Source organism: Perognathus longimembris, chromosome 10 (genome assembly GCF_023159225.1).
Source record: "Perognathus longimembris pacificus isolate PPM17 chromosome 10, ASM2315922v1, whole genome shotgun sequence".
Taxonomy (NCBI): Eukaryota; Metazoa; Chordata; class Mammalia; order Rodentia; family Heteromyidae; genus Perognathus; species Perognathus longimembris.
Genome location: NC_063170.1, coordinates 26,369,947 through 26,394,694, shown reverse-complemented (window position 1 = coordinate 26,394,694; position 24,748 = coordinate 26,369,947). Strand labels below are relative to the sequence as shown.

At 51.0% G+C, this 24,748-nt stretch overlaps 1 protein-coding gene across 2 annotated transcripts in view; it reads right to left on the bottom strand.

Annotated features, from left to right (window-relative positions):
* Positions 1-24,748, bottom strand: part of Znf423 (zinc finger protein 423) — a 321,067-nt gene that overhangs the window by 235,701 nt on the left and 60,618 nt on the right. For both annotated transcript variants that reach the window (XM_048355657.1, XM_048355658.1), the window contains exon 2: positions 19,855-19,914. In XM_048355657.1, coding sequence (XP_048211614.1) covers positions 19,855-19,914 — 60 coding nt within the window. The remainder of the gene's footprint in view (positions 1-19,854; positions 19,915-24,748) is intronic.

Here is a 24,748-nt window from a genome sequence, read left to right as displayed (position 1 = left end):
CACCATATCTTCCATGCATTAGGTAGGATCTCACATTTTTTGCCAAGGCTAGCCTGAACGGCGATCCTTCTACCTGTCCCTCCTACAGTACTGGGATGACAGATGCGCACCATTACACTCAGCTGCTGATTGAGATGGAGTCTCAAGAACTTTTTTGCTTAGGCTGGTCTCTAAGCACTACCCTCCAAATTACTGTCTCTTCAGTAGTGGTAGGTCACCTTATGCCATTTCCTTTGTGCCACTTGCCTGACGGTTGGTAGGAGATAAACAAGTTTCTAGGACCAGATCTGACATTCAAGTTCCTTCTCTCCTCCAGTGGCCACTTGTACAGAAAGATGCTTCACTGAGGCGGCCAGTAGCTCAAGGGGCTGCAGGGAGACAAGGAACGCTGGCCCTGTGCCCATCCGCCCCCATGGCTGAAGTATGACCTCTGGAGACAGGTGTTCTCTCAGGCCAGAAGGATGCCAGCCGTGTGGAAACTTTGAGGTCTGTGCTCTGGCAGAAGATGCCCTCCACACCTTTCCCCCTCGGGTCTAGCTTGGAGAGCTTGGCAGGTCTGCTGACTGGTCCCCTCTATTCAGGCCTAGACTCTGGATGGCCATACTGCCAGCACAACAGCTTTAAAACAAGGATCCCAAGAGACAAGTAACGGCTAAAAAGCAGGATGCTCGCTAGTCCTTAAAATGGGTAGCAAACTAGAGTCCACCAAAAGAAAAGGGGAGGAGAAAGCATAGGTCATTCATACAATTTGGAATATTAGTCAGTCTTGAAAATGTAGGAAATACTGAGGCTACATCACCAATGACCTCTGGGGACATTGTGCTAAGGGAAATAAGCCAGACTCCGGAAGAAAAACAATGGAGAGTCTACAGAGGACAGAGAGTGGTCAGAGCCACAGAGACAGAAGGGAGAACACAGTCGCAGGGCTCAGTGTCAAATGGGAGGGCTTCTGATGGGAGAATGGAAAGGATTCACATAGGGTGCTGACCGTGAATGTACAATGGTACCAAATGCCACTCCACTGTACTCATGACCCAGGAGGCAGTAATGTGTTACATAGACTGCACCCCCATTGTAAGTAGGGAAAAACCAAAAGGCCAAGAAGTTAGAGCAAGCAGGGAGGCAGATACAAGAAAAATGCCAGCAGAATTCATGGTATGAATATTGCAATTCAAGGCAAGTATTAAATATAGCCATATTATTAAACAAGACCCCAAGGATTCATATCCTGATGTGTCAAAGTGAGGAGAAGGCACAGGATTGCAGCCTTAAAACAAGAAAGGAACATTAGTGAAAGCCTCTCTCCCAGCCACACTCTTTGCCTGAGCAGGGAATCTCATGACCTTCAGAGTAAGTCCCCAGTTCTGAGCGACTCCATGTCCTTTGGTTTCTCGTAATGAGGTTCTGCACCTGGAGGAGCCAGGAAATTCAGATCACCACAGGCAGTGCCTGAACCTGGGTTGGCAGGGGAAGCTTCCAACCTCTAACCAAGGCTGGTCTGAAACTGCCTCCCTCACTCCTTGGAACAGGCCAGCAACATCAGTCTCCACCCTTCCTCATCAGTGCTATGGCTCAAGGACCCTGAGCCCATTCCACAGAGGAGCAAACAGTCATGAGATGAGGGTAATGTAAGATCCTAAGGAGGAAAAGCTGGATTCCAGGATGATGGCCCAGCAGACTGGCCAGTCCAGTCAACCACAAGGCCACGGTGTCCTGCCACAGCACTTGAGCAACCCAGGGACACCATAGCAGAGGAGCAGGCCTGAAAAACCAGAGTTTAGAGTCCTTTCAGTCTCACACTTGATGCTGGAGCAGGTACACAGATAGTAAGCCATGCCTTAGGCACAACCTAAGTGGTTTGAGTTTTTAGAGCATTGATTAGCCACAGCCCCAGAAGGAAAGCAGAACAAACTTCATTATTGTCCATTATGAGGTGAAAGACACTGCAGGAATGATCAGAGAAGTATGTGGACAGCCAAAACTCACACAGCCCCTTTCCATCCAGTCAGGCCTAGCAACCAACCAGGCTTCAGCCCCAAATCCAGAGAGAGGCAGATCCTACCGCATCCACCAGGCCCAGGCCCTGGGACACACCAAGAACACAGATGAAATCCCCAAAGTCCACACAGCCTTCCTGCCGGGCCAGCCTGTGCCTTCCTGCCAACTGCTAACCCTATGCCTGGCCCTTCGTTTTTTACTGCTAATTAATTTGGATGGAGATGTCTTGAAAACTAGGCTTACGTCGGGTCATCCCCACTGTCTGTGAACCAATTTCATGACAACCAACGGAAACCGTGTCACCAAAATGAGAAATCCCCTCCTTTTCAGACCCGTGCCCTTGAAGGCATCTTATTAGAAAAGACCATTTCTTAATTAACATTTTTGATCTTTAATCCATTACACATCCCTCTAATCCTGTTCAGAGGTGCGGCTGGCCCATTTCCACTGTCTGGCCCGGGGCGGCGCAGGCTGGAGATTCCTGCGTGGGGGGCCGGCTCACAGCTGGACGGGGCCTCCTTTAGTCCAGCCGCAGGAACTGTTCCAGGGCGGGGCCAGGAACAAATGGGGGCTCAGCACAGACACCCCCAGATGGGTGGCTGCAGATAAGAGTTCACTTCATTAACCCCTGAGCCCCAGCTCTTCTCAGTTCAGGATGGCTTCCTGCAAAGGCCCTTCTAGCAGTCCCCATTCCTGCTAAGTGGAAGGATGGCCAGGCCCAAAGCTCCAGCAACTCAGCCGCATTTGCACTAAGAGCTGGAGCGTCAGCCCAGTACTGGAGCTCACATCTATAATCCTAGTTACTCTGGAGGCTCTACCTCTCCCTTTCTCTAAAGGGAGGCTCAAAATGCAAGGCAGCCAGGACATAAAAGCTTGAGACCCCCCCTCTCATTCAGTAAAACACTGGGTGCAGAGGTTCATGCCGGTCATTCCAGTTACATGTGAAGCATAAAAAGGAGGATCATGGTTCAGACTAGCCAAAACAAAAAGCAAGCCCTATTAAAAATAAATACATGAAACGAGGAAAGCCAAAGGGTTTAAAGTGTGGTTCCAGTGGTAGAGCACTTGCCTAGCTACCTGGTAAAAGCAAGGCTCTGAGTTCAAAAACATCAGTACTGCAAGAGACAGACGACAGACAGACAGACGGGGAGGGTAAGGGAAGGGAGGGGAGAAGGAAAGAGAGGAGGGAGGCCACTTTTCCTCCAACTCCAGTCTATCCTGGCCCAGAGCTCCCATGTGACTGCTCTCTCTGCCTAAGCTCGTCCAGCTAGTGCCTCCATCCCAATTGTAGGTCCCATGACCTGTATGAGCATAGATACTCTGTGTCCCGCCTCCTCACCAGCAGGTTCTGCAGAACCACCTCTAGAAAAGGATTCCAGCCTGAGCCTTCTGAAACCAGGGACCCTGTCCCTATTACCTCTCCCCTGGGAAGGTGCTGGTTCACTCTCTTCCCACACATAGCTGAATGGGGCATCTCAGAAAGATCCACCATGCCACAGCCCAGCCACATGGACCCACAAACAACCACTGCATCTGCTCCTGCGTGCCAGCCCACATACTCCTCACCCCTGGTGGAACACAGGCAGTCCCACTCATACAAAAGGGAGGTAGAGCCCACCATGCTGCAGCTCCCAGCCCTGAAGGAGGGATGGCCACCGTTTCCCACTCACAGCACCCTGGCCTTACCACTTCTCCCTCTTCTCCCCTCCCTGACCTTGCCTCTGCCCTCTCTCACCTCTTCCTATCTCTCCTACCTCACCCCAGCTCTCACCTCTCCAGCTCTGCCCCCTCGTACAGTGGGGGATGCCCAGAAAGTTACTCCTGCCTCTCTGTTTGGCTCTAAGCCTCCTTCTCCCAGAGACCAAAGGCCATCCAACCCTTGCTACCTGGTCCTCTGCTGGGCCATGTCAGTATCCCCCCATTTGCAATTCCCACATTGCCTCCATGCGCCAGGAGCTTCACGCAAGAGGATCTATTGGTCCTGTAGCCCCTGGAGCCTCAGAGCACATGGTGGCATGGAGGGCATTGGTTAATAAAGAATAAGTCAATGGGGATGGTGCCAAAGGTGACCCACACTTGAAGCCCTCACGCGCCATCTAGGAGAGAAGATCTGCAACAGCATGAGGGTCTAACAGCAGTGCAAAGGTGATTAGACATGAAGTAGAACTCCCGGTGACAAATATCCAGGAAAACTGCCTGTGTTTTAATAAAGGCTAAGTTTGAGCCTTGTGCTGGACCACCAGGAAGTAGAGAAGGGAAACTTATGAAGATCTAAGAAGAAGGACAGGCGAGCATGTGGCATCCAAACTCTGAAGGGCAGGATGGGGTGAGAGGGAGGGACCTCAGGGAAAGGACACCTCCCAGAAGACACATGCAGAGCTTCACAGAGGGCAGGAATGGTAATGGGCTTAAAGACAGGGCAGGTAAGAGGGGGAGGGGGTATTGCAAGAAGCCCAAGGGACAGAAGAAAAAGGGAGACTTAGGGTAAAGGGATTCCCAAGAGAGACTACTTCTAGGCCCTGTGAAATCCCTGGCCTGTCTTGATGCCCCCAGCCAATGGCACCAATAAGACCTTCCAGTGGCACCACCCTGCCCCTGGACACCACCAAGGCTGACAATGCTCCTGAATGTAGCCAGCCTGAGAGCTGGGCCTGAGCAAGGGCTCTGAGTTCCCAGGCTGTTTAGGACTTTCCTTGTTCCCATGTCACCAGCTCCAGACCCTGCCTGAGCTGAGGCCATCAAGCCCAAGCTGAGGTCCACCGTCCTCACAGCAGTGGGAGGCCAACGTGCGCAGCCACAGGGGCACCAAGTGGGTGGAAGAGCAGAAGCCCATCTGACACCAATAGACTCCCATAGGGATGTTCTTCCAGGGTCAGGAAGGCCTCTCCAGGCCAGGAACCATGTCTGAGGCTGAATAGTGGTGCTCAAATGAGACTCAGCACAGCACTGTTGATGGAGACTATGTGCCTACCACAACTCCGCTGGAGGGCCAGGCCCCACAGACAGCAAAGCTGACAGAGGTACGGTGCACAGAGACTCAGTATAAGGAAGCAATGGGTACAGTTCTGGAGGCCAGGAAGTTCCACCACCCGCCTCACCATTCGGAGGCCCAGGAATGGCACAGGTGTCTGCCAGAAATTCTAAGCCAAAGCTCCAGAGGACCAAAGGAGCCAATGAGGTAAGTTAAGGATTAAGTTAAAAGGCCAGCAAAACAGGGTGGTGTTTTCAAGGCCAGAAAATGGTCAGCCCATCTCAAACAGCAAAAGCAAGTTCTGACCTCTGTTCTTTGTCCCTTGAGCTCTGCACAGAGGAAAGCTTGCACAGGGCTCCTTTACCGGAAGAGGTCCCCATATGTGCTCAGGTACACTTCTTTACCCACCTGCCAATCCAAATGCAAGTCTCTTCCCAAACACCCTCACAAGCACACCCAGTCACCTGGGCATCCCTGAGCCTAGTCATGTGGACACATAAGACCCATCATCACATTACCTGTTACATGCCAGTCCTCAAACCCTCACAAACCTCAGACACAGGACCATCCTCAGTATCTCAGGTTGGGGGAAAGGGGGAAGTCTCTGCTTGTCTTGAAAGTCAATATTAGGGGCTAGGAATATGGCCTAGTGGTAAAGTGCTTGCCTCACCATACGTGAAGCCCTGGGTTCAATTCCTCAGCACCACATATATAGAAAAAGCCAGGAGTGGTGCTGTGGCTCAAGTGGTAAAGTGCTAGCCTTGAGCAAAAAAGAAGCCAGAGACAGTGCTCAGGCTCAAGTTCAAGCCCCAGGACTGGCAAAAAAAAAAAAAAGTCAATATTATTCCTCAACATTGTGTGTGTATATGTGTGTGTGTGTGTGTGTGTGTTTGCACCTGCATGTGTGTGTGTGTGCATGTGCATTCTTGAACTCAGGGCTTGGATGCTGCCTGAGCTTTTTCATTCAAGGTTGATGCTCTACTACTTGAGCCACAACTCCACTTCCAGCTTCTTTTGTTGGGGGGGGGGGGGGGAGATAGTCTTAATTGGAGATAAGAGTCTCACAGACTTTCTAGCCTGGGCTGGTTTTGAGCCTCGATCCTCAGATCTCAGCCTCCTGAGTAGCTAGGATTACAGGCTTGAGCCACCGACGTCCATCTCCAAATCTTCTTTCATCTGCCTCAAGACAAGTGCTATGATATGGGACACACATGGAGACAATGTATGATTTAAATATGCAGAGCCTTGGCCACCTGCGCCTGCGCCGAGGGAGCTCTTGGCTGACCACCTGAGGTCTAGCAGCTTCTCACCCCCACCCAGTTTACTCAGGAAGCCCCCAGGGCTGGGGCCCTTTCAAGGTGCTAGTTCTCTTGCCTACCTACATTGAGAGAAGCTAAGAGCAATGATGACCTGTGAGCATGTACACACTGCTGTCAGCTTGCGAAGGGGTGTGGCTTGTTCTATAACACCCGCTGTGTACCATCAGGCAAGACCCCTGATCTCTCTGAGCCTCAATCTCTACATGCAGAAAAGAACAACAATGCCACTTGTGGTCTACTATAAGGGTTCTATGGGTAACATCTACAGTAGTGCCTACTTGAGGGAGGAAAGGCACAGAGTGCCCCTGGGTCCCAGGGACAGAGCTGAATTTGAATCCTGACTACTAGCTACCCCAGGCCTTTCTCTACAGGAGCTCACTGCAAATGCCAGCACAACATACAAACACATGCGCAGAGTCACATGGACGCAGAGCTGTCAGCACCCAGGGTGCATGGATGGGGCCTGCCAACCATGGCTTTCCCTGTGGGGGTCCTGACAGCCCCCTTGGGGTCCCCAGGGTCCATGTAGACATCAGGACTATGGCTGCAGTCCCAGGCTGGCTGCCTCTCTTTCCTTTCCCCTCTCCATTTGAGGAAAGCATTTCCTCCCTTCCTACCCAGATGGAAAGTCCCACCCAGGGCGCCACCCCAGGCCAGCTCACCATGGAAACCCCCAGAGTACACTCAACTGTGGAAGTGACCACTGGGAGGGCTCCTGGGCCAGCCCACTCCCTGCCCTCCAGGAGGGGGCTCCAGATGGACTCCAGCTCCCAGCACAGAGCAGCATTCATCTCAGACCAAACATATGCACAGTGTATCTACAGGTGTGTGTGTGCCCGCATTTAGCCTGTGTCTACAAAACACGGTAAGGTGGGAAGACTGAATTAAAAGTACCAGCCCTGAGTCTTCTGTATGCTTTAAACCTTAGTTTCTCTAACTGCTTCCTCTACAGCCTCTGGAGGCTATAATCTATTCACATAAGTTGAGAAATAACATAAGTTGGTAAAAACTGACCAGGGGTGGCATGGTGCCTATGGCCCATACTTGTAATCCTAACTATTCAGAAGACTGAGAGCCAAAGGATCATGGTTCAAGACTACTCTGGTTAGAAAAGTCTACCAGAAGGCTGGGAGTGTGGCTTACTGGTAGAGTGCTGGTCAAGCATGCATGAAGCCTTGGGTTCAATTCCTCAGTACCACATAAACAGAAAAGGCCAGAAGTAGTGTTGTGGTTCTAGTGATAGCTGGAGTGCTAGCCTTGAGCAAAAAAACCATCTCAGGAACAAGTGCCCAGACCCTGAGTTCAAAACTCCAGGACTCCATCTTCAAAACAACTAGCAAAAAGCCAGGGTAGAAATATGGCTCAAGTGATAGAGTGCAAGCCTAGCAAGCAAGTTGAGAGAGTGTGAGGCCCCGAGTTCAAATCCAAGTACCAGTAAAAAAAAAAAGGGGGGGGGAGGGGGACTGGAGGACAGGGTGATTTTTAAAAAGAAGGGAGCATTGCCTATCTGTACCAACACAGCCAAAACACAGTCAGGCAGGGAGTGAGGAAAGCACCTTTGAGCTGTTCAGCTCTAAGCATAAGGATGCAAATAACTTCTCAAACTTCAGGAATTAGGGATGCAGGTAGGCCTCAAAACACGGGGCTGACACAAAACATGGACTAAAGTATGGTTTATTCAGGGGAGGATTTAATAGTGTCATGCCTTCCAACAACTAGCTTATTACAGTTTAACAAAATGCATAACAGGAAGCTGAAACATGCTGTCATGTTGTCGGGGGAAAAGGGGGGTCAATGGAAAGGAGGACAGACAAATGGAGAGGGGAAGGGTGGGAGAATACAGTCATCATAGTCAATATACATATATGAAAATGGAGCCAGGTCACTTGAGGGGATGAGCGATGGGGGAGGGGTGATAGAAGAGGTGACATTGACTCAAGATGCAATGTACTCACAAACTGACATGTTGGATTGAAGCCCCTCTGTACAACTACTTAAGAGATAATTTTAAAAATAAAATAAAATAATCCAAGGGGCCAGAGTGAGAACAGAGCTGTCCCCAAGACTCAGAGCCCCCACTGGGACACACCTTAAAAAGCCACTAAAGTGCAGTAACTGGTCCTCAAGACAGTTGTCTGAGCAGCTGCCCCCCAGCCTAGCAATCCAGGCTGCAGTGGGCTCCCTCCAAGCCATGCGACATGGAACGTATTGGCTGGGGTGTACACTTAGACCCATGAGCATGTTCCCAGGGTCAATTTAAGAATGATCTCTCTAGGAAAGATGCTTCTATATCATCTGCCAAATTGTAACTGAGATGTGGCTACTGTTTGTTCAATGATTAATGAAGATCAATGCAATAAATTCCTCAGCATTCAGGGCTTGAAGGGGCGGAGGTTGCTCCCCATCCCAAGGGCTTAAATCCAACAGGCCACCACATTCTGTTCCACTTCTCCTTGGGTCTAGGCAGAAAGGACGCCCAACAGGCTACTGGCCCTTACCTTGGGTTTCCAGTAAGATTCTGTAATGTCAGCTGCCCCAGGATTCATAAGCTACCTCCTATTCTCTCACTAATCACCAGGCTTAGCATTTATTGGGTGCCTGCTATGTGCCAGGAACAAAGACCTAGAGGTCAGGGAGCCCACTATCCCGGTGGCTTTATGCATCTCAACCCCCTAACAACAACGTGCAATCAACACACATTGAGTCCAGGATAGAAACAAAAATCTGCTAACTTCAAATCCCACGCTCTTAGCAGGGGTTGACAAACCTAAGCCTAACCTTGACCTCAGCTGGAACTGGAACTCTAGCATCAAATCTAAACATGCCTCTAGGCCTGACCCAAATTAATGAGCAGCCATTGAAGTGCTCCCTGCCTGGCCCTGTCTTCCCCTGCAGGCCAGCACCTGGCCACAAAGGCTGGGCCAGTAGAGGAGACAATGCAGAAGCTTAGTAATGGCAGGGACTGGCTCAGCCGAAGGGAACTCGAAGAGTCTGAAACAGGAAAATGAGCAGGAACAGAGGGTCGAATTGCCCAGCAAACCAGAGGGAGTTGGGCTGGGCTGGCTGAGACCACACAGGCCCAGAGCAGGAGAGCACCATGCTGAGCCCCCTCTCAGCAGTTGCTCTGGCCCACAGAGGGCCAGCCCAGCAGGCGGTAAGCCGATGCCCTGCCCTGCTTCCTGCCATTCCAGGCTGGCCAGGAACCCTGCAGCCAGCACAGGAAACAACAGGGGCCCCCAGAGACCGCCCAGGCAGGCCCAGCGCCCAGGCGGCCTGGGGAGGGAAGGAGGCCATTGTCAGCCTTTGTTTCGGCTTCCTCAGCACGGCTGGAGCTCTAAGAGGCCCTGGGTACTCTTGAGACTTCCCCAACCCGCAGCTGTCCAGCCTTCCCCAACCCCAACTCTGGGGACAGGCCCACCAGGCTCCTGAGCTCTTAAAGTGGCAGGTGCAGGATCAAAAACAGTCATGTCCAAGTTAGGAGTGGGAGGGTGTGTGAGGGCCAAGGCAAGACTGACAGACAGACAGGAGCTGCTGTAAAGTCCTCACTGGGTCAGCCCATCACTAGGTAGAATACCTGGGGTGACTCTTTAGGAGGAAAGTATATGTAGTCCTGGAGGCTACAACAAAGAAACAGAAGAAAGAGCCAGACAGACATCCTGAGCACCCACCAGGGCCATCCTGGGCCTTCAGGAGACCATCTCAGAAGATGCTTTTGTTGCTAGTCTGCAAGCCTGCAGTGGATAAGGGCACTGGCATGTGTGCATGTCTCTGCAGCTCTGTGCACACAAGTACTGTATACATGGAAGAGAACAAGCTTATAAATGCATGTGGGGGATACATGCATGTATGTGCATGCACGTGTGTGCAGGCTTGTGCATATGTGTGTTGTGAAGGACTGTGTGACTGTGCATGTTGTAAGGATTATGTGCATATGTGTATATGGTGTGTGCCAGTCACACTGTGCCACACATAATGGTGTGGTCAGTGTATGAAGAAGTGTGTCAGTAGTGAACAACACAGGCCAGCCACCTGACTCCTACACCTGTGTCTGCCCCTGCCTCTGCCCATGCCTGCCTCCGCTCCTGTGTCTGTCCCATATGCTTACAGGGTTTGCAGGGCCTTTATCCCTGATAAGCAGAGGAGCACAAGGAAAACACATCATACTTACCAGATCCTGCATCACTGTGATGTGCTAAGACTACAAGTGTGGCCAGCAGGCCAGCAGCCATCAGTTAAAGCAATCAACCATGACAAAGGAAAAAAAAATCATCAATGTGGGCACAAGAATGAATTCTTTGAGCCAGACAGAATTAGTTAGCCAGATTCAGTCTAACCACACATAGCATATAAGAGTACACGTGTGTGCATGCACACACCTGTCGACTGAGATGGCAGTGGCCTAACCCCAGCCAGTAGCAGGACACAGGCTGACTCCACAGTGACCCACACCAACCAGGGCTGGGAAGCACAGCACATCTGCCTGAGAAGCTAAAGTCAGCTGGGCAGTACAGAGTGGTTAGGCCAACCTTGGCCATTTCCTTCTAGGTACTGGCCCAGATCTGCACAGCCCAGTGCTCAGCCCCACCTAAAAAAGGGGCCTCACCATGAAAGCCTCAGGGTCTCCACCTTTTAGAACACACTCTGAAGTCCCCCACTGAGGCCAGAGCAAGGCTGAGCCTGATGACTTGGTTCCAGCCCAGGGGCAAAGGGGAGACTCCCTGCCACTCTGGCCATACCCAGAGGCCTCCCCTGTCACCACAGGGAGAAAGACACAGGGCGCGCTGATAAGAGGAAAGAGCCCTTGCACAGCTCCAGGCTCAGAGCGAGGCTCCCATCAAGGCTTTCCTAGAGTGTTTACAGCAAGAACAAAAAGGTAGAGAGGCTGGGTGGGGCGCTCAGGGCTGGGGACAGACAGCATGGACTTCCCTCACTACTCCTCACAGTGGCCCGATGAAGTTGGACTACTATCCCATTTTAATGAGGAAGTAGAAGCACAGAGAGGTTGAACAACTTTTTCCAGACAACACAGCTAATAGCTGTCTAGACCTTAAACCCAGGTTGCTCTCAACCAAGTGAACAAAAACCTGGCCCCAAACTGCCCAAAGGGGTGGGGTGAAGTTGTATACCCTGGAAAACATTTGCCAGGTTTTTGCCAATTGCCACACCATGCATAGCTCTGTGAAAGATGGTCAGGGCCCCTAAGGAGAGCGGAAAGTGGGTACATAGAGAGGAAGGGCATGGCCGTCGAAGGTCAGCAAGGGCAGGGTCAGGCGGCACAACGGAAGGCACAGAAATTCCTACAGGCTTATCCTGGAAAGCTTCCTGGAGGAGGTGTGGTTTGGGTTGGCTTCAAAGGATGAAAAGGAGCTCCACTTGCAGAGGCCCGACCAGAGAAAAGACCAGAAGAGCAGATAGGAATCTGCAGACCAGTACCATCATCCCTACCCCAAAGCTTCCAGACCCTTTCAGGCCTGCCAAGCTGCAGCCTGTATTCTGACAAGATGGCTGGGTTTATATGCATGTGCAAATTTGAACAGAGCTGACATATACTGCCACAGAATGCCTAGGAAGCACAAGCTCAGGCAACTAGGGAAAACACGATGAGCAACAACACCAAATGTGTAGTAAAGAATGAGATCATCGTCACTTCATATAGAATGATGTCATCATCACTGCCTGCCCCATACCCAAAGGTGGCTGTGGTTTATGGCCAGGCTTCAAGTTAGGGGGGAACTGTAGATGTTAGTGTCCTCTAGGAAGTCCTCGGGGCCCTAGAGAAGGACCAACAGCACAAGGGAGACTTCTTCCTATCGTGGAGGGGCTCATCCAGGCTCTGGAGAAAGCAGGGCCAGCCCCCCACTTCTCATCCATGCTCTGACATCCCCCTGAGAAGCCCAGCAGTCCCATGGGGTGGGGAGAGGGGGTTCCAACATTCTGGGTTTTGTGAGAACCCCAAGGCCAAAGCCTGGGCTCAGCAGCAGAGCCCCTACTGAGCACCACGCTGAGGAGAGGAGACAAATGACTCAAGATCCCAAGTCTATCGGGAGAGCGGAAGGCAGAAGACAAACCCACACCGTGGCGCTGAGGCCACCAGCTGCGGTGGAGGTATGGGAAGAAAGAAGGCTCACTCCCTGTGCCCGGGGACTGCTGGCACACGTCACAGGCTTGCACGAGCTCTGCATGCATGCACGCATGCGCAGCAGACACATCAAAAAGGAAGCAATGCAGAGTGCAGCTCAACAGGAGACCAAGGCCGACAGGAGCCAGAGGAAAGGGCGGACAGGAAGTGCCATATCCTCTTCAGAAAGCTGCTCCAAGGGCACCCTGGGGCACAACAGACAGCACCTCTAGGAGAGGGGTATGTAGAAGCACAAGGCCTCCAGGGATCCAAGTCAGGCCTGCCACTACCTGGGACACACACACACACACACACACACACACACACACACACGTGCCTGCATCCGTGAGCACACATGGCACAGATGCCCTACCTCGTGGGCTGTTCACCATGGTAACAGAGTGGCCACCTCTCAGCTCCAGTCACCACCTGAAGGTTTCTGAGGCCCCTTGTGCTGAGAGGGAAGCAGGTTTAACAAAGGCACAGCCCAGGCCGGCCTGGCTGGGGGGCCGCCCAGCCGGCGCATGCCTGCCACGCTCCCCCGGTGAGCGCGGGCCACCGCGTCTTCCTACCCAGCCTGCCTGGCTCCACTTAGCTCAACTCCCCACAGACTCCCCAGCAGAGCTAATGAGAAACTCCCCAGCTGGCCCCATATAAAAATGCATTTCATAAGTCTTTTAAAATGCTGGGAAATTCGACATGTATTTAGTGAGACTCTTGCACTCCTTTAAAATGCCACACACACACCCCGACCCTCAGGAAGGTAAGGGTTAGGGGTCGAAGAACAAAAGATGGACAGCACAGCACAGCTAAGCCAGCCTGGAACATCGGGGTGTCTGGAATGATCCCCCAAGGGCATAGCAAGGAGACTCTGGGCTGGTTGTGGCAATGGGAAAGAATGCCCTTCCTGAGAAACTCAGGGCAGGAGGGTCATGCAAGGAGGGTCACTCATGAACAATACTGGGGATAGGATAGGGAAAGGAGAGGGGACAGCTTCTCCATCCTTGATTTGAAGTTTGAAAGGAAAAGTTCAGTGCTAGAATGGCTCAGATAATCTGCAAAGGAAACGGGACCACCAGCCTGGTCAAAACTAAGGGCAGCCCAGATGTCCCCTCAGGAGGGGGGCTTGGAGGACACAGCCAGAAAACAATGAGCTCAGGCCACTCGGGTCTACTATAGAGGCCACTGTCAGCCACGCTGGCCATCATGGGGTAGAGGCCTGTGTGGGCATGGGGCAAGAAAGGGTCCAGGAGAGAGGAGAACGACAAGCGTGCAGGGGCCCAAGCTGTGGGTGGAGTTCCTATGAAGCTGCTGAAATAATAAACACGTGCTTTGATGAAACCCAAGTGACTGGAAGCCAGCGTGCTGCTGGACCACAGGAGCAGCCTCCACACCCTGCCACAGAGGCCCAGCCTTCCGGACTTTTCCAGACAAAACTCAAGAGGTGAAGGATAGCGGGGGGGGGGGGGGGGGGGGGGAGGAGGAATGTGTCCTATTGATCACCAGAGGTGTTCCGACTCATCTCCCTACCCCTCACTCAGAACTGGGTTAAAGGAAAACTGTGCTTCCATACTGCCCCCTCCCAGCCCCCCAAAAACCACACCCACTCAATACTCAGGTATGAGACAAGAGCAAAGAGGGTGGATGACAGCCTGGGCCAGGATGGCAAATGTGTGCAAATCTTCCAACATGTGCTTCTCTCCTTCTAGGTAGCAACACAGAAGGCTGGCTGGAGTCAGACCGCCCCATCTGACCTAGAAGTGACTTGGGTCCAGAGCTGACCCCTCTCCCAAGTCTCAGGTCCCCTAGGATGAATTATCACAGGCACATTTGCCATCTACAGTTGAGACACCAAATTCATGCAGGAGCTGTCTGGGTTCAAATCTCTGCTCTGCCACTTCCTGGCTATGTGGCCTAGAAGTAGCCAGAATGGGTGTGGTGGATCCACCAAGATGTGAGGCCTGTCACATGTCAGAAAGGCCTAGAACTCATCCTATCACAGTGCCACAACTCCAAGTAACTACTAGTAGTAAGTGTTTCAGTCCATCAGTGTGACTAACATCATGCCAGAAACAGACTCTAGTAGCTTGCCCAGGCATCAGTGAGAACATCAATGCTGGACATCTCCAGTTGGCCCCCAGCCCCCACTTGCTTCCAAAGCAGCCATGCTGGGAGAACCTACCCATGGGTGGGTTCCAGCTGACTATCCCAGAACCTGGACAGAGAGCAAATCCCAATGAGACTTTGACTGGGATAGGGTACTTAGCTGACTTGGGTGCACAGTGTTCCATGCAGAACTAGCTCTATGCACGGGTACACAAAGAGCTGCATACACAGAAGAGTTCTGTGCACATGTACACATAGAGTTCCATGCATGGGCACATGTAGAGCACAAGTACATACATGAGCTCAGTAGAACTCCGGGCATGGGTACACATAGAGCTCTGTGTACAGGAACACACAGAGCTCCATGCAGGGGCACACGTAAAGTTCTGTGCACAGATATACACAGAGCTCCATGCACGGGTACACATAGAGTTCTGTGCACAGGTACACATAGATCTCCAGGCAGGGACACACGTAGACTTCTGTGCACAGATATACACAGAGCTTCGTGCACAAGTACAGGAAGAGCTCTGTGCACGGGTACACATAGACCTACATATACAATAGAGCTCCATGCATGGGTATAAGTAGAGCTCCACGAGTTCTGTATCACATGTCATTCCTAACACCTGCAAAAGTCTCTGGGAGAGTGGAAAGAACACTACAGGAAGACAGCTCCAGGATCTAGGATGGGCAGGAAAGCAGCGCAGGGCCTCTGAAGGCCTGGAACGGAGAGCCCTAGTGACAGTTCCTCAGCGAGGCCCTTCTCACCAGCCCTCCACATCTGGGACTTGGCCAAATGCAGCAGGTGGAAGAACTATCTATCTTCAGCCTTAACAATGTTTTGTAGAAATATAATTGGCCAAGTGAGATGCCTTCACAGCCACCAAGAAGGCCAGAAAGCTGTGAAGAAATGGGAACCCTTGCACGTGGCTGCAGGGATGTTAGCTGGTGCAGCCACTGTGGAAGACAGCTTAATGGTTCTTCAAGAAACTAAGCACAGGCTGGGAATATGGCCTAGTGGCAAGAGTGCTTGCCTTATATACATGAAGCCCTGGATTCAATTCCCAAGCACCACATATATAGAAAACAGCCAGCAGTGGTACTGTGGCTCAAGTGGCAGAGTGCTAGCTTTGAACAAAAAGAAGCCAGGGACAGTGCTCAGGCCCTGAGTCCACGCCCCAGGACTGGCAACAAAAATAAACAAAAAAAAACAAAAAAAGAAAAGAAACTAAGCACAAAATTATCATATGTCCTGGGGCAAATAAACCCCCCAAAGGATGCTAGAGAACTGAAAACAGGGGTTCCAACCAAAACGTGACATAAATGCTTATGGTTGAACTGTTCACAATGGCCAAAAGATGAAATCACCCCAAATATCATCAGCAGATCAATTTATCAATAAAATGTCCTCTGTCCATAACATAGAATATTATTCAACCATAAAAAAATGGAAGACAGAATCATAATACAACATGAATCCTGAAAATATTAGGCTAAACGAACGGAGTCAGTTAGGACTATGTCAATTGTAGGAAATGTCTAAAATAGGCATATCTAAAAGTCTATGAACTTACTAAGATCCACTTTAAATGTAAGTTTCATGATATGTGGACTATCTTGACAATGCTGTTTCAGGGAGTGTGGGGTTTTTTTCCAATCTAATAATTTCACATGAAAATCCTACTTTCTGGCTTCTCTTTTCAAAACAGAAGATCTGGCAATTATAGGCCCAGGTAGCAGAAACAGTGGGCACTGAGAAAGAGGCCCCCTCTAAAGGAGCCACATCACCATCACGTACATATTCACCTGTGGCTTCAAGCTGCCTGGCGGGAGCCTCCAGACTTATGAGCCTATGGGCTTTTCCATTTGCAAAGGGTTTCCACATGTCTAATCAGTTAGAGCCCTACGGCCAGCAAGGCAGAGGGGAGGCGGGATTAGGGCTCCAGAACCTCTAGAAACCTCATCTGAAAGGCCCTTTGTGCTGGGCAGAAAAGTCATTCCCAAACATCAAATGCTCAAAGGTAAGCATGTCTCAAAGTGGGTACAGAAATTCTCCAGCTTAAATTGTTTCCTAAGATACTTAGCACACTCTACACACCAACACACCTGCATTTATGGGTAAGAAAAGGCAAGATCCAATAGGAAATGGCTGGTTTTAAACCTCACACTGGCTGAGCACCAATGGTTCATGGCTATAATCCTAGCTACTCAGGAGGCTAAAATCTGAGGATCACAGTTTGAAGCCAGCCCAGGCAGGAAAGTCTGTGAAAGTCTTATCTCCAGTTAACCATCAAAAAGCCAGAAGTAGAGCTGCAGCTAAAGTGGTAAAGCACTAACTAGCCTTGAGGGAAAAGGCTATAGGACAGCACCTGGGCCCTGAGTGCAAGCCCCAATACTGGCACACGTGGGTATACATGCACAAACACACAAATCCATGTTGCCAAGCACCCCCATGCCAGATTCTGGCCACAGGGCTCTTCCCCTAGGCTGTGCCATCAGCAACCCCACATTTGACAGCCAAGAAGCAAGAGCAGGCCAGCCCCTCAAACCCCCATGGCCCCTCTCTGGGCCAGAGAATATTGCCAAGAGCTGAATATTGTGCTCCTTCCCTGCCAGGCAAGGCTAGCTCTCCATCACTGTCAAAGCCCAGCTCAAGGGCACAAGTGAAGCAGGCCAGGCTGTTCCTGGAGGTAGCACCACGAGGTCCCTGCTGGCAGGGAAGGCTTGGGGGAGGTCAAGGGTTACACAGAAGCCCCCCACTCTCTGCTGCTTTATTGGGGCTCTCCATCACATTCCAGAGCCAGGGTCAGGAGTGCACAGGCAAGGGCTGAGGGCAAAGCTTGTGCTTAGAGCCAGCAAGCCGTACATAGAGGGCCCACACCTCACAGCCCTCCACGTTTGCTATAACATGTGAACAGAACCTGCCAGTGTCCTAGGGCTACAGAAACCATTCCATCAGGGACAGTTCCAAAGTACCTGTGACGTGGCCTCCTATGTCTGCTCAGCTCTCCACCTTAGGGGCCTGGGGAGGCAGAGATAATACCGGCTCTGGCTGCCAAGACCTGGTTCCCGTGCCACTGCCCAATAGAAAGTCCAGGACCAAAGCAGCTTTGGCAGGGACTTCCATCCTGACCTTCACCTTGACCTCCACCAGATGGCTGCCCCAAACCCACTCTCGGGGAGATGAAGGGGCTGCTGCAGGCAAGAGCACCCACTTCCCAGAGCTGTCCCGAAGCTAAGCCAGAGCTTTGATGCAAGCCCATCACCTGCATGTTGGCCTCCCTCCCACACCAACTCCATCCTGCCCCCCCCCCGGATTAGCACCATTGCACAGGCCCTTCCGGGGGGTGGGGGGAGGGGGACAACAGCCTGACAGCCCAAGTCCAACAGACTAGGAAGGGAAATTATCACACTTGGACAGCACAGGAACATCCAAAACAGTCCCAAGACAACAAACACCATGGGCTGGCTCTGGGTGACTGCTAGGGTTTTGCCCTCCCTATCCCCAGAGCTGGGCAGAGGAGCACATGCTAACTGGCACCATGGAGAGCCAGGGCTGTGAAGGCTCCCAAGGAACACAGGGCTTAGGAACATATTTGTGCGTGCATGTGCACGTGCGCATGTGCATGTGTGTATATGTGTGTGTGTTGGGAGGAGATACTTGGTTAAAAATTCAAATTGCACTGTTCCTGACCCACCAGTGAAGCCTAGAGGCTGACATCTACTGCAGAACCCCAGAGAGGCACATGGCAGGGCCTCCCCCTCTGGTGTCACTGCCTCCTGTAGATCAGGAAAGGCCTCGCCACTAGCCTGGGCTCAATTCAGCACATCTACCAGCAGACCACCTAGCTACCATGCATGCATGCCATGCAGCTGTTCCCACCCCCCCCCAACCCATCCCCTCCTGCAGCACCAGGACAGCAGCCAAGAGGAGCCACCCTCTGAGAAGCTTCTAGATGAGGGCTGGGAGCACAGTGGGCTCCTCTCCAGGGAATGGTGCAAGCCTGTGCAGTGCACCCAGTATACCAGTGCACTGCACACCTGTTAGGAGGTTCCTGACATGGAGCATTCCAATCTCAGCATTTCTGCTACCAGAGGGCTACCCTTCCCCAACCAGGGATCAGGATGGAAACTGAGGGATGAGGGGGCTGCACCATCCCTCCCCATCTCCCCTAAGCCACCTCATCTGCCAGGTTCTGGCCCTATGGCCCATCCTAACCCTGCTTTTGCCCCCTAAAATGGAAGCACCTCATCTTCCTGGCTTCAGACAAGGCCCATCCTTGGAAATTAATCGCCATAGCCCAGGGAGCCAGCAGACAGCAATACCCAAGCCTGGGTCATCCAGGACCCATAAGGGCTCCACAAAAGCGGCAGCCCCTCTACTCTGCTTCTTCTGTCCAATCTACACCATGTTTCCCCAGACCTCAGCTGGTTTTTGCTGAGTGTTAAGAATTACAAATGATACTAAAAAAACTTTCTGGTTAACTCAGTTGTTTCATGTAAATGAATCTGACGCATCATTGTAAGTCATAAATGTCTACAAAAATCACCAAGCAGAGGTATAACTGTGGAAGCAGTGATGCCCACATCAGAGGCCACCACAGATCTCTTCCAGCTTCACAGTTTCCACAATAAAAGAGGAGATTTGACTTAAAGGACTATCTCAGTGCAGTGCCCGATGAATCCAGAGACAACTGGTCTGGATCCTGAGACAGGCCTGGAACAAGGCAGAAAAGCAGAGTAAGGAAATGTAGCCTGGCACCTGCTGGGGCAATAAATGCCATGAGGGGGTGACTGTGTGACCCCACCCACTCCAGAGCTCCCAAGGACCCCAAAGTCATTTCCAACCTCCAACCCCACAGTTGGCTCCAAGTTGCAAAACTTTACCATTAGAAAAAAGTCAACCAACCATCTCTTTATCCAGCTGAGTTTCCCAAAGAGAAAGAACTGAGGTAAAAAATTCAAGTCCCCCAACTGTCAGTCACCTGTCACCTCACAATGTCCACCACATATCTCACAAGACTAAGCTTCGCCTTTTGGAAGTATGAACTCAAGCTGCCACTGGGGAAGGCAAAGCCGCCATCTGAACTGGGCCCCTGAGAAGTAAGTAACTGCAGCCCTAGGGAGAATGAGGCCACACCAGTCTCTGTATGTAAGAGATTTTATTGACCATATGGAACTGATATGAAATCGTGTTGCCTGGGGTAGCCTGGACTACACACAGGAATGTGACAGGAGTATCATTTCCACAACCAGCTGGGTGGCTTTCTGAGTTCCTGGGCCAGCCCTCCAGCAACTCTTCAACAGTCCTATTGTCCCCACCCCCACCCCCAATTTACCTGCTGCAGTCACCGAGGAATCCCAGGCCAGGGAGAAGTCTGAGGCCTCCCCTTCTTCAACTGAAAGACAAAACAGAAACGGGCCTGTGAGTTTAAAATCCAAACACAGGGCAGGGAAAACAGCATAGATGGGGGCCTTAATATTAATTTCCATGACCAGGGAGGGGGGTAAAGCCTACAAAGAGGGCTTAGTTGGTTTCATGCATATGTAAAATAATCAGAATAAAACATGAATGGTAAATAAGTGCTGTGTCATTTACTATTTTTTCCCCATCCTTGTGCCCCTGGCAGACATTACTAATCAATCACAGCACTGTCTCCAACCAGACATCACATCAGAGTATTCCTCTGTTCATTGCTACAACCCATTAGTATCTAAAGCTAGTTTCTACTCAAGATTAAGCCATTTGCCATTCCCAGGAATTGAAAGTGAAGATTCAGATCACTCCCTGGTCTCACAGGCATCTTCCTTCTACCCAGTTCGCAGGCCATGACTAGCACACTAAGGCCGTCTATTTCCAGCAAGGAACCAGAGGTTGATGGATGTGCTGGGCACTAGTTCATATGCTGACAGACCTGCCGACTGACCTGAGGACACATTAAGATTGGCTCTCCCATAGTCAGCACATCATGGCTGATGACTCCTCCACTCTACCCTAGGCCATGAGGAATGGGGCTGTGCAGGGTTGGGGTTCCCTTTTACCCCGTGCTTGGCCCAAGGAAGCTTTGTGTGGAAAAGCACAACACAACCTAACGACACTCTTGTCTTGGAATCTGTCCCAGTCTGGGGCATGTAATAATATTAAAGCTGTTATGGACTTTGTAAATGGAACTTTGTTTATGCCAAAAATGTGCACATGTGGTGATTTTTCAGATTTAATGGGCTCTGTGGCTCTCCACACGTGCAGGCTAAAGTGACCATGAACCACCCAGTTCTCTGCACCTGGATGCGATGACCTGGATACACTTTGAGCTGGCACTCTGCTCAGTGCTCTCAAGTACTCCTAGCTTTCAGAGGAGAGGTGGCAGGAGACTCACAGTAAGAGACCTCCTATAAACCAGGGTGCAAAGGACCCTGTTTGCAACCCTAGCCAGCTCAGGATGATAGGGAGCCAGTGTTCTGTGCAGCCCACCAGTGAGTGGACCAAGTGGGCAGCGGTCAGCATCCAACTCGTAACACCACACAGAGCCTAGGTTCAAAGCCAAGCCTCTTACTGGTCTTACTTATAGGTATAAGGTCTTAGTGACCTTGAGCAAATTTTGTAACCCCTGGGCTTCTGTCTTCCCATCTCAGAAATGGAGACAATGTGGTATGTAAGCCAAGAGCTGTGAGAGGGTCAAATGTGACAATGTCTACACAGCACATACACTGTGCCCAACCAAGACACCTGGACAACTACCCTGTTTGTTTGTTTATTTGTTTGTTTGTTTTGCTAGTCTTGGGGCTTAAACTCAGGCTTAAGCTTTTTTGTGCTCAAGGCTAGCACTCCACCACTTGAGCCACACTTGCTACTTCTGGGTTTATTTTGTTGTTGTTGTTGTTTTGAGTACTTTTTTTGGAAATAAGAATCTCACAGGCTTTCTTGCCCAGGCTTGCTTTGAACTATGATCCTCAGATCTCAGCTTCCTGAGCAGCTAGTATTACAGGCATGAGCCACCAGCATTCAGCTCTGCCTTGTCTATTGTCAGGCTGTTGGCGGTCAAATGCTAACCCAAATGCCCAAATGGGTTTGTGATATGACTACAGCACTCCTGACCTTGGTCCCCACCTTGCTTATCAACCACCCAGAACCTCACAGAATACATTTTTTTTTTTTTTTTTTGGCCAGTCCTGGGCCTTGGACTCAGGGCCTGAGCACTGTCCCTGGCTTCTTCCCGCTCAAGGCTAGCACTCCGCCACTTGAGCCACAGCGCCGCTTCTGGCCGTTTTCTGTATATGTGGTGCTGGGGAATCGAACCTAGGGCCTCGTGTATCCGAGGCAGGCACGCTTGCCACTAGGCTATATCCCCAGCCCACAGAATACATTTTTGAACCCCTATGTGCACAAGAGAGAAGAAGCAGACCAAGGAATGCTGGAAGAGCAGTTTCCCTTTCCCTAGCTTGCATGGCATCATGAGCAAGGATCTCAGATTCAAGACTGTGCAATGCTGAGATGATTTGGGCAAGGACCAGTGCTATTACTTTACTTAGCTAGTTATAGCTGGGGTGGCTTTTCAACTATGTGGCTCTCAAACTATGAATCAAGACCTCATGTCAGACAAAGCTGGTATTATCCACTAAGACAATTCCACACAGAAAGCCCCTGGAACTTGGGTAAAAAACACTTGAAGTGAACAAAGGCAAGCCAGGCATGAAAGGAATACTTGTTACAGATGCACTGCCACACCTAGAGATCAATGTCCTCCCCATTTGAACTTACACACACATACACACACACATGCTCTAGGAGTGCTGCCATCGTTTGCACACTTTCAACAAGGTCAACATGGTTGTCTGTGCCCTGCCAGTCACAGGTGCCAGGCCATGTTCCCTCTGACCTCTCTGTGCCCCCACACTTGGCCCCACTCAAGGCTGTTTAGCTGAGCCTGGCCTCTCAAGTCACAGAACTTAAGGGTGTCCCCCAAGGCACTGTGCCCTTCCCTTGTGAAGATGTGATCTCATGCATACTAGAAGTACTGTGAAAACACCCATCCTCTTGGGAGCAGAAGGCAAATCAAGGATGTGATCGGAGGGCCAAGGCCTCTAGATGAGCTGCACCCCAAATGCCAAGAGTGAAGAGATATATTCCCCTGCTTCCACGAGGTGCTGCTGTCCAGATGGGGTCCTTCACAATGACATGGCCAACAAGAGCACAGGAAGGCCCAACCACGGCTGGAGAAGGGTGCTTGGCCTGCTGGGGTACTGAGCAAACCTGACAACAGACACCCTCTGGAGACCAGAGTTATGAACCTCAAGATCCCAAAAATATCATTCTCCTGCAGTCACAGTGACTGAAGACTGAGCATCATGGGAACAGAGCCTGGCACTGGGCTAGCCTGGAAGGGGTGGGAGCTATCTGGAGACCTTCCTAGATTCCAGCTCCACCTCTTTTGGAAACCTGGCACCATTAAGATCAATGCATGCCCCACACACACACAACTGCCCAACCTCAAGGGGAGGCATAGCCACTCGTAGTTGCACAGCACCTATAAGGATGGCAGATGTACAGAGCCAGCTACAGGACTGGTAGCATGAACAAGGGGACCTGGTGTGACAAGAGGCTATGACAAGAGGCTACTGTCCAGGGTGAGTGCATTCACACCACATGCTGCAGAGCAGATAGGCACACGAGGCTGCCACAGGAAGTACGCACAGAGAAGGCAAGGCCATGCACAATCCCCAAGACACTGTGAGTATATAGACAGGGGTATACAGCAGAAGCCAAGTCAACAGGATGCTCATAAGGCTCCCACCCAGAGCCATCATAGTGCAAGACCCCCTTGTGGAAGTAAGAGGGGCCCCGAGGCTCCTAATGTCCTGCATTATTCTGTGACATTTGCACCATTCTTTTTTCTTTTTTTAGGTACCAATTTTTTTTTATTTGAAGGAATGGTACAAATTAAAAGAACTTAGGGTGTTTTGGTACAATATAGAAAGGTACTGGTAACCCCAGCATGCATGCACTGCCTTGGTAACCAGCAGTCACTGTGGCTTTGGGGAAATCAGTCTAAGGCTTAGCTGTTATTGTCACTGTCTCCTAGAGTGTGCTTGTCAAAGAGATACTCAGCCATCCCAGATTTAGGGGCTCCCATCTTGTGCAAGTTGGTGATGTGGTCACCCAATTCCTTGATGGATTTCACCTGCTCCTTCAGGTTAATGAGCCTCAATGAAGTCACACAAATGAGGGTCATTTTTGTCAGTGGCCAGTTTGTGTAGTTCCAGTAGTGACTAACTCACACTTTTTCCAAGGGCAATGTACACGCCATTGCATTCAGCCCCCTTTCCCAGTCATTGCGGTCTGGTTTCTTGATATCCTGCAGGAAGATGGGGCCACCTCACTGGTTCTGCAGCTTCATCAGTTTCTCTGCATGTTCCCTTTCCTCATGAGATTGGTAAAGAAAATATTTGGCAAACTTCTTCAAAGGCACATCACCTTGGTCAAAGTAGTAAGACTTGGACAGGTAGCCAGTTGATCTGGCAGTTGATGGCGGCCTCGGAGCAGTCGGCCAGGATGGGGATTGAGCTCCGGGTTCCATTCAAGCACTGTTGAAGCAGGAAACCAGGGCAACTCTAGGGGAGGAATGTCTCACCGTGTTCTTTTTCTACCCCCAATATCTTCCATCCTACCTCTTCTCTCATCGGTCTCAAGAGGGTCTCAAACTTTTCTCACTTCTGGCCCCACTAACAAGCTCCTTGTGAAGTCAAGTGCCTGTCCTCTGTCCAAGAACACAAGCTTGCCTATCACACTCATGTGAGCACAAGAGCTCATGGGAGCTGGGCACGGGAGGTTCACACCTGTACTCCTGGTGATTCAGAAGGCTGAGATCTGAAGATCATGGTCAACACCAACCCAGGCAGGAAGGTCCTTGAGACTCTTATCTCCAATTAACCACCAGAAAACCACAAGTAGAATTGTGGCTCAAAGAGGCAGTGCACTAGCCTTGAGCACAAAAGCTCAGGGACAGTGCCCAGGCCTTGATTTCAAGCCCCACAAACCGCAAAAAATAAATAAATAAATAAATAAATTTAAAAATAAAAGCTTGTGGCAAGTCGGAAGGTTGGGCCTGCCCAAGGTCACACGTTCCTTGCAGCAGCTGTATGGGCTCCCTCCTCCCCAGGTCTGCAGCCTCCAGATTCTGCCTCCAGGGTAAGCTTACATCACAGCGCCCTCCTCAGCCCTCCATCACCAGACGA